General features: G+C 36.2%; 1 protein-coding gene across 4 annotated transcripts; it reads left to right on the top strand.

The window, feature by feature from the left end:
• Positions 1-565: 565 nt before the first annotated feature.
• On the top strand, positions 566-9489 carry LOC110867879 (5'-3' exoribonuclease 4). 4 transcript variants are annotated; one of them, XM_035975548.1, is made up of 24 exons: positions 607-780; positions 874-976; positions 1833-1909; positions 2021-2161; positions 2342-2461; positions 2554-2622; positions 2697-2783; positions 2988-3146; positions 3815-3889; positions 4296-4373; positions 4505-4540; positions 4628-4714; positions 4801-4893; positions 5264-5337; positions 5427-5555; positions 5651-5727; positions 5825-5865; positions 6019-6093; positions 6173-6312; positions 7880-7984; positions 8062-8134; positions 8225-8286; positions 8363-8535; positions 8620-9489. In XM_035975548.1, exons 1-24 carry the CDS (start codon positions 610-612, stop codon positions 9240-9242), a joined length of 2868 nt encoding a protein of 955 aa, XP_035831441.1. In that variant the 5' UTR covers positions 607-609; the 3' UTR covers positions 9243-9489. The 4 variants fall into 4 exon arrangements, with proteins under 4 accessions (XP_021972624.1, XP_021972625.1, XP_035831441.1 ...); XM_022116932.2 differs by having other exon boundaries at positions 566-780; positions 5822-5865; positions 8363-9489; XM_022116933.2 differs by having other exon boundaries at positions 603-780; positions 2021-2109; positions 5822-5865; positions 8363-9489.
• The last annotated feature ends 1134 nt before the right edge of the window (positions 9490-10623 follow it).

The raw sequence follows: 10623 nt of genomic DNA, 5'->3' as shown, positions 1-10623 counted from the left end.
ATGTTCTCGAGATTTTTTAAGGATATAAGGGGAAGGGAAATGTGGGAAAAAAAAAAAGAAAATTTGTACATATATTTATCCTCCTAAATTGAAGAGATTAGAAGAGAAAATCTTATTAATTACTAAATTACACTCATATCTAACTAAAATATTTTATGTTTAAAGGGTATAATAAGAAAATTGTTTCTTTCTTTTATTTTCCTTCCAACTCAGAAACACAATGCTTGATTTTCTTCTATTTTCCTTTTACTTTTTTCGTTAAACTCGAAAACACGAAATCTTTTCGTTATTTTACTCTTATGTTCCCGAGTCATTTAACAGGGGGAGGGGAGGGGAAAGAAAATTTTCTCTCCTAATCTCTCTAATTTGAGAGGATGAATATATGGTCATATTTTGGTCATATTTTTCTCCCTTTTCCCTCCCTTCCCCCTATTAAATAAATCTCAAAAACATAATTTTTTATATTTTCATCTATTTTCCCTCCCCTCCCTGTTATTAAATGAGTTCCTTTACCTTCCCCTCTATTAAATAACACTGGGAACACACTGTAAACCTCCACGCAGTCTCGTTAAAACCCTGACACACACAAGTTTCTTAGCTCCACCAAAAATGAGTTTGTATCCATGGCTGGTTAAGAGATACCCTAACACACTCTGCTCCGTTGTCGAAGATCACTCGTCTCTCGACACCAGTAAACCTAACCCTAACGGCGTCGAATTCGACAACCTTTACATCCACTTGACTGATATTATTCATACATGTTTTCACCCTGGGGGCCTGGTCATCTTCTTCTCCTTCTCAACTCAACCTATTATTATTTTATTGTTATTAAATGAAACTCGCTGATTCTTTTTCTTTTGTACTTGTGCACAGCCTGCACCTCAGTCATACGATGGTATTTTCCACTTTGTTTTGGAGTACATTCACAGAGTATTCTCCATTGTTAGACCACGGAAGCTTCTGTATCTTGCACTTGGTTAGTCATTTTATTATTATTATTATGTTCAAGTAAATCAACTACAACTATAAGCAGTCACTAACAATCGGATTGGGACTCTTATATGTAATGTAATTCTCAGTTTTATATGTATACACACATACATTTTTTACATGTAGTTTTTTTAAGTAGACAGGGCAGGATTAATTGCCAGGGTTTGGCTGGGACTTTTGGCTGATTAGGACCACCTAGGACTGCCTTTGACCAATGTTGTTGACCGCCTAGCGATTAATGGGCCATTAGATGAAAATTCTTAGGTGAACCTTCGATTAGCGATCAATAATCGCAGGCTAGGCACGATTTTTACAACCATGACTATAAGGTTCTGATTGCTTATTTGTATGACTGTATTCCATACATAGTACCAACTTTTAAGGGTTTTAGATATGTTTTAGGCTGGATCATCACTTGTCTATCATTATTGTCATTCAAAATAGAATCTAATACGATCAAGCTCAAGGCTGAAATGCTACCAACTTTAAATAGTTGACCATTTTGTATATTTTTTTTGTTTGTTTCTTGTACTGCTTAGTTTTTTTTATAGAAATAGTTAATATAGATGTAGGTTTTTTTTTCATACTCAGTTAAAAGTGAGTCTATCTTTGTTGAAATTTGAAGGCACATTTGCATCATGCCAAGCCAATAGTTTACTGGTTGCCCAGCTGTAATGATCACCATGTGTTGGTTTATTTTTCTTTTATATTCTTTCCCTTTTCTGAATTCTCGTGACGGTCATTTTTTACGAAAAGTTATGCAGGTGAATGGACATTAATGTGGATCATTTTGTTGATTTTGTAATTGCTCCTTATTCCTTAATCAATGTGATCTGATACAGACGGTGTTGCACCACGAGCGAAGATGAATTATCAAAGGATAAGGCGTTTCAGAGCTGCTAAAGAAGCAGCTCGTAAAGTGAGTTTGCAATTGATGAATTTTTATTAGCTTGCTTCCAAAATGGAAATATACAATGATCCTCATGTCATTATTTTCACTTGATTTGTTTAAATTTCTAATTGTCCTCAGAGGACTGGTAAACCAGAAGGTGATAAACTGGATTCAAATGTGATTACACCTGGGACGGAGTTCATGGATCTGTTGTCTTGTGCTCTCAGGTATTTTGTGTACTGTAGAATGAATAGGGACCCTGGATGGCGAGGCATCAAGGTAGACAATCATTGCTATTGTTTTATTATTATTATTATTATTATTATTATTATTATTATTATTATTATTATTATTATTATTATTATTATTATTATTATTATTATTGTTATTGTTATCGTTATCGTTATCGTTATGTTGATGATGCTGCTGCTGCTGCTGATGATGATGGTGATGATATAGGTGATTCTTTCCGACTCAACGGTGGTAGGTGATGGGGCGTGTAAGATAATGTCATATATCAGGTCTCAAAGGAATTTACCTGGATATGATCCAAATACGAGGCACTGTTTATATGGAGTGGTAACGTAGTTTGCTGTTTGTGAACTAGTGATTTGAAACTTGTTGTAAAACCTGTTGTTTAGGTTTTAATTTGTCGATATGATGCTGTTTAGGATGCAGACTTGATCATGCTTGCATTGGCAACCCATGAAATCCACATCTCTATCCTGAGGCCAATGAAGGTCTGAATCCAGGACTAATGGTTTTTTTTTATATAGTTTTAGCAGATTGCTCATGATTTTGGTACGAGTTTCAGGGCATAAACGTTGGGAAGAAGTATAGAAAGACGGAGCTACCATATTCTGAATGTATGAAAGGATTAATGATTGATTTGAAATTTGAGGTCAGAAGCTTCTTTCTTTTTACGATATTTCACATGTGTTGAGATCATTTTTAACTTATGTTTTTGGCATTTTTAAGTTATGTTTTCTGCCAAAAAGGAGAAATTGTATTAAATAGCTTGTCAAACGTGATGTTAGGTTGTTATTCCATCTTTGAATGACCATTTTGTAGTTAACTACTGGCTAATGTTTCTGCCCCGATACAGCTATTCAACATATGGGTACTGAGGGAATATCTAGAGAAAGAGCTGGTTCCAAATGTGGAGGGAACAGATTTCGACTGCCTCATTGATGATTTTGTCTTCATGTGCGTTTTTGTTAGGAATGATTTTTTGCCCCGTTTGCCATCATTGGATGTATCCATGGTACTTTCTTTTCATTTACAATTTTTGCTACTAATTATTAGGAAATCAAGAAATGTCGCTATTTAACCCATCTTTCTTGCTTTTTAATTATATGGTTTTTCCTTTGCTTTTTAAGTTAATAGTTTTTTTCCCTATTTTAACAAATGATGTTTTTGGAGATGTAACATGAATTAAATAACATTGTTCCTCTATGCATCTTGGTTTAAAGAAGCGGGAAGCGCACAAAAGCGATGAGGCCTAAAACCGATTTTTAAAAAGCGAAGCGCAAAAGCGGTGAGCTTTTCGTACGCGAAGCGCAAAGTGATTATATAATTTATTTTATATATCCCATAAGTGTTTAGCATCCAATACCTATGATTTAGCTATAATTAAGCTTTATATATGTTTTAAAATGAAAAAAACATAAATGTACAACATAAAAAGCCTGGTGTACAACACTCAGAAGCATAGAAACACCCAATGTACAAAAAGCGTGCGCCTCAGCTGCGCCTTGTGTCGATTTCCCCCCTAAAAAGCGCGCCTCAGCTGCGCTTCTTGTACACCCTGTGCCTTATGTCACACAAGGCGATCTACTTTGCGCCTAGGTGCGCTTCGCGCTTAAGGCGCGCTTTTTTAAACCAAGCTATGCATATGTTTTTTGATTGGTCTTGATTACGGATTTGTTGTAGGGTGGAATTGAATTGCTCCTGGTGGTCTATCAACAGGAATTTGCTAAAATGGGCTATCTGACCAATGCACCTGAGGTAAATAACAACATTCAATGTTTTTTTCATTAGATGATCATAATTCGACTAAAAATATACCCATTGGGATATCATATTTATTTGTTTTTGGAAGTATATTGCAAGTGTAGTTTTCATGAGGAGAATACATTGCTGGTAAAACAAGTATACCGTCTTTTGAGTTTCTTATAATTCATTATTAACTTTAAATGTTTTGCTTTTACTTGTTGTAATGGTTGCTTGAATAAATATGGGATTATTGAAGTTGCGAAAACAATGTTCTCGTAAAAAAATGATGTGTGACAGATCATTCATCTATCCATCATAGGACGCTTTTGCTTCATTTGTTACTTTCGGGTTCCATTGTGTTTTTATACTGTTTTTAGGTACGGGATTGACTTCAATTTTGCCGTCTTATGGTCTGTAGGTGAATTTGAAAAGCACGGAGCACTTTCTTCAAGCCTTAAGTTCCCATGAGAACACTATTCTTATGAAACGCAGCCAGGTATATTTTCATATTGATGCATAAATTGCCATCTCCACGTTTGCAGCTTTACATTCTGCATCTTGTCTGATAGTGGCTAAAACATCTTGTGTGTTTTTGCTATCTTGTTTTTAAACCTTGACATGGAGAAGAAGGAGAAGAGAAAGAAGAGAGACTTTCAAGATTTGGTAAGCATCTCGCTTTCTGGAAATTTTTCTATAGCTTTCGAGTCCAATCAGAAATGCGTAAACTGGAATTTTCCTTGCAAATTGTAGCACAATCAACTCAAGATTGTGGAGCGTGACATCATAAGTGCACCCAATCCTAATACTGAGGATGGTGTTGAATTAACAATCGACGAGGTTTGTCTTTACAAAATAAAATTCTTCCCTGAATAATTTTGTATGTGGTTTTTTTAGAGAAGATTGACTTTTGTGCTTTCTTTCAGGTTAAAATACATGACAGTGATATGGAGTACAAACACTATACTATGAAATTTGATTGTGAAAGTCATGACATTGATAGAATTAAAAGACATGCAGTAAGTGATGTTAACATTACAGTTTAGCTTTCACGTGTTGTTTGTTTGCTACGAAAAAGTTGATCCTTTTTATTCGGAATAATGGATTTTAATAATCCCAACTATTAGTTGTTGGCCGGCAACGTCCCAACTTCAAAAATAACCAGTGGTGGTCCCACCTTTTCACATATTGTAAACCAGTGGACCTTTACTCACAGAACCTTAATTTCTTCTTGTCCCCTTTTCCTTTTCTATTAGCAAAGGTCCATTGGTTTACAATATGTGAAAAGGTGGGACCACCACTGGTTATTTTTGAAGTTGGGACCGTTGCCGGCCAACAACTAACAGTTGGGATTATTAAAATTTATTATTCCTTTTTATTCTTATGTAGGTCTTAAAATACACTGAAGGTCTCTGCTGGTTCATGCATTATTATTATTATCAACAAGTACCTTCGTGGCAATGGTACGTGTTCCCTTTTTTGTTCATTCCTTCTATGCTTTCCCTGCTGTTGCAATTGCAATAACAACTTTTAATATTTTGGTATTATGCAGGTTTTATCCGTATCACTATGCACCACTTGCTTCAGATTTTTGTGGTCTTGATAAGCTGGAGATTAACTTCACACTTGACCAGCCTTTCAAGGCGTTAGATCAGCTACTGGCTGTCTTACCTGCAGCAAGGTCTCTGTTTTACCATGAGTAATATGATGTATGATATGTTGTCTTGTCTCTTGTTTAGACATCGTAAGTATAACAAAACGGCGGTGCACATCTAGTGCACAGGCACTTCCTTTGTTTTACAGGGAATTAATGACAAACGAGTCTTCCCCTATCTCGGACTTCTATCCTAAAGGTTAACTCTTTACTCTTCTTGTGTGAGTGACATTACTGTAATTGTGTAATTTTCTATTGTACTCACTATTCTCTCTCTCCTATTTCTTTTTTAGCAGATGCTAAGTTTGATAGGGATGGAAAAAGGCGTGCTTGGCAGGTAATAACTATTTATGAGCTCTTGTTGCCAGTTTTTTGAATAACGGTTAGCGGTTCAAATGGTGACTGTCCTTTTTAGAATAAATTGAACAAGTAGAAACTTATAGACCATGTCGGCTTGGTTTTTTTTTTTTTTTTCTTTTTTCATTGGCAGGATGTAAGTAAGTTACCATTTATTGACGAGTCTCGTCTTCTTTCTGAGATTATGAAGGTGGAGCATACTTTAACGGTAATTAAATCCTAACCAAACCCCCCTGTTTACTTGACTATATTTAATAGGCCTCTTTCTGAACGGTCATCTTACATAGGATGAAGAAAAGCAAAGAAATAGGTTTGGCCGAGACATGCTATTTGTTCACTCCAGTCACCCCTTAGCGGAAATGATAAAGGATCTTCCTTCAAGTGATACAAGTTCAGAGGTACAAATCCACATTAGGCCAGACCTCAGGTGCGTATCTGGATGATTAGTATAAATAAATGGGAGCAAATGCATCTAATTTCTCTCCAAAATGCGTTCAAATTTTCACCCCTGCAAATGAAATGTAGCTCACAATGTTTCTCACAGTTCTTATATTTTATTTTTATTGGAACCCTCATATATAAATATATACGCACATATAGTATCCATAGGACCATATCAGCCCTTTTTCTTTTTCTCCTTTGTGGTTGACATATGCAATCATATCCTTCCCAGTAACATTCTTCATAAAAGTTGTTAATTTAAAAGGCACAATTGTTAACTGCAGATAAATTGATATGATGAATGTCTTTTGTCCAATGTTTTGAAAACCAGACCGGTATTCCTATTGGTTTACTGATCGGCCCGGTTGAACCCACCTCAAAAACCGTATGACGGTATATATGTGATTTATGTTTTAGAAACTGTTTTACATAGCTCATACACATGAACACCGAATTTAGATGTTTAATGCTCTTTATATAATGGAAATTTAATTTGTCTAGCCTCATAAAATGATTAGTTACAAAAACTTTTAACTTTAAAGTAGAATATATAAATGTTATGTGGTTAGTTTATATCTAGTATTAATGCGTGTATATAAATTGCTCTACGGTCAAAATGAATGTCAAAGAAAAAGTACTATTTTGGAGTCCTACATCGCCCATGTGCGGAACCTAAAGGAAATACAAACCTTATAAAAGGGTTTCCCATGCTCAAAAGGAACAAGCAGCTGCTGTGCTTGTGTGCCGCTGGCCAGCATACCCCCTTTTCTTAACGTAGGCTGTTTTTTTGTCAATTTGATGTGACCTGACCAGTAGCAGTGGTGGTTCGCGGTTAAACTGGTTCGACCACCGCCCACCGGTCTGGTTCAGTTTTAAAATCATTGCTTTGCCACTTGGATCTTTGTGTTAGTCTAGGCTATTGCAATGCTCCTAGGTCATTGTTTGATGAACTAATATCATTGATAATTGGGACCTATTTACCTTTTTCTGGATAATTGTTCGCATTCAATTTTTTCCTTGCCTTTGTGTTTTTTGTCATACCAAGCAGTATATTATCGGATATTTATTGGGATTTTTCCTAGTATTTTCAAGATTCTCTAATAATGAATCGGTAGTTGCCGGTATTTCATTTCTATATGTAGTTGCTTTATCTTCAAGTTGGATATCCACCTACTTTTAAGACCGTTATTATCAAGTTATAGGCATGGCATTCTGATATGAAACCCACTAATTCGGGCCCAGCTCTACTTCAAATTAAAAACCCATTATTTGACCCAGGGCCCAATCAGTGATAGTCTAGAACGTGGCACGTAGTCAGATATCTAGGGCAGAACTGTTCCCGCTTTTTTCTTAGTTAAGTACGATGTATTACGGTTAATTGTGTTTTGGTCGATGTTTTATTTCTCTGGTTTTGTTCCAGTATTTGGAGAATTGGCATGGTAATTTGTATTCAGTTTCAGTAATTTAATCAAACAGTTTCTAGTTCTTATAACATTCACATTAAACTTTTCATAAATATGGATAGTTGGATACTTACAAAGATTGCCATGCAGTGACGGGATGAATGGAGATTTGTGCATTTCTGATAAACCTGTGCTTCCTACTGATATACCTTCACCTTTTGTTGACAAGCCGGCAGTGAAGATGAATTGCGTAAAGTATGTTTCTATATATATCGTTTCATCTCCTCTGTGTGTGTGTAATTTACTAATAAGTGGATTGTGTTGCATTACAGATCAGTCGATTACAAGTATCCTTCCCATGCTCACATTCCTAAGCTCCCCTGTGGCGTAATAATGCCTCCTAGGGTACGGTATATGCATACTTTTTTAGCTTCTATCTCTACTGCATTCTTGTTTGTTTGTTTGAAAACCAATCAATCCTTCATGTGCTGTCAGATTCTAAGACGCCGAGATTGGCCTAGTCCACCTATTGTTTGGCATGCATTCCAATCTCAACGGTGAGAAATTTTCTACTTTTGCTCCACCATAGCCTTGTACTAAACTTTACGAATGTTTTAATTCTTCCATATTCAGTCCCACTAAGAAACGGAAACAGGATGATAAGAATTGCGTACTGGAAGATGACGGGAAGCAGCAGAACCATAAAAATGGAAAATCAGAGGCTCAATTTGTAGTTGAGGGGAGTCAAAACCATTTGACTGCTGAAAAGTCAACAAACCACACAGAGGCTCAGCAACAACAAGCTGGTATGAGTGATGGAATGTGTAGAGATCACAAGCAGGTAAAGGAAACAGAAGATGAGAAATTGATCGACGTTGCGTTTACTGCAGGAGATGGGGAGCCTAAAAGAAAGCATAAAAAGAAGAAACAGAAGCAGCTTGACGCTCAACAAGAAGTACAGGCTGACGGGCATGAAGAAGGGGGTGACGCGCCCCAGGGTATTAACAATATGGTTAACAGTGTTGAAGACCCGACAGCCAGAACACAATCATCTAACAATCAGCAAGCACCCCATGTTGCACTCAAGCTTACAAAGAGGAGACGTGCTAAAACTGAGATGGTGTTGATAAATGGAGGGGGAGGTGAAAACAAAATGGAATCTCCGGCTGCTGCTGAGGCAGTTGGTGGTGAAAACTCAACAAACAAGATGGATGGTGTCGGCGATGGACCAAAAGATTTAGTTGTTGGACAAATGAAGGATTATTTTCAAGTTAGTGAGGAGAAAGCAAACAAGAAAACGAGGAAGAAAGTGAAGAATGAAAATGATGAAAGCAAAGCAAGTGATGTTTCTACTGAGCAAGAAAAAGAATCTAGTAAAAGAAGAAAAAAACATAAGAGTAAAAGCAAGAATGTTGAGATCCCAGGAAACTCTCCCAGGGCCGAGGAGCAAGAAGCAACAGAGAAAAAAGAGGCGGTAACTGAGTCTGAACCCACACAAGAGGCAGCTGAATGAAGATGGGCCAAAAAGAAAAGATGATGCTTTCTCAACTAACTTCCCTTTTATAATTTGTGTGTTTTGTCGCAAAATATGATAGTGAGTATACTGTAGCCCAATTCGATTTTGGGACAATTTTGCAAAATTTTGATTACTATCATGTTTGGAATATGATAACCATGTTATCTTAAAAGAATAACAAGGCAAGTAAGCGTTAAACATCAATTCTTTAACAATACTGCTGGCCTGCAGAATTTAGAACAAAGTTATCTTAGCTTGCGCAAACACGCATAAGAGTTGTTACAGACCTGCAGATTTTGAGCAACATCAAGTGTGGAAAATTTTAACGCATATGATGATGGTTATCTATGAGTGAATACGTTTGGTTTCAATGGATAATAAGAGTTCAAAGTCTTGTAGTCTGTTCTAAAAATGCTAACGGATATGATGTTGATGGTTATGAGTTAAATGTGAAGTTGAAGCTACTTGCAAGCATAAGAAGTAATAATATTCCATAATTATTAGATATGTAGATTGTTTTGGTAATGCAACTATTGCATATGCAGCTTTCTTGATTATTTGCTAGATTGTTACTTTAGCATAAAGTAGTTTGTTTAAGATTGCAGTTAATAAATGCTCATGTTTTAATGCATTGGGAAGACTTAATGGACTACCAATGATATCCATGCGTGTTGTATGTTGGAGAAAAAACTACAAAGATTTGATGACGAATTACATGTCATCGCCTACCTCCGAATCCGTCCATTGACACCAGAAAAGTTGGTTTGATCAAAGAATGCTACAATGATGGCGACTGGTTCTCTTGACATCTAAAAGGATGTCACATTGTTTGATATCTTAAAGGATGTCACATTGTATTTAGCCAGGTTCATATGGTAACTAACCAACTTTTTGTACAGAGCCTCCAAAACTGAAGGATAAACAATGTTTTCTAGTTGATTAGAGCGGGTAGGAGTATTTATGTTGAAACATGTAAAGAAAGATGGTTCAGCATGTTTTCATCTTTTGTTGAGCAACCCTTTTATTTTCTACAAGATGGACATTCAAGAATTGTGATTTCAATTTAAAAGTCTTCCAAATGGAATGCATCAATCCAATCTTATAATTTAGATCCTAATCCTAGAGCACACGGGGTGGTCCGTTATACCACCCCCATCACGCGTGAAACCACAACGGAACACTGCCGCCGCCAACATTTTAACGCGTTATTTTTGTAACGCATGGAAAGTATAACGCGTTGAAATTGGACGATTTTGAACGTTGGGTATTTATCGACCGTTGAATAACGGTAACTTTTTATAAAAAAAAAACCTTTAAACCTTTATATATATCTCCATTTAAACCATTTTTTACACACAACAATAACATAAATCCATTT

Source organism: Helianthus annuus, chromosome 7, assembly GCF_002127325.2.
Source record: "Helianthus annuus cultivar XRQ/B chromosome 7, HanXRQr2.0-SUNRISE, whole genome shotgun sequence".
Taxonomy (NCBI): domain Eukaryota; kingdom Viridiplantae; phylum Streptophyta; class Magnoliopsida; order Asterales; family Asteraceae; genus Helianthus; species Helianthus annuus.
Note: the sequence above shows the minus strand (reverse complement) of the source record. Positions and strands in the feature narration are given on the sequence as shown.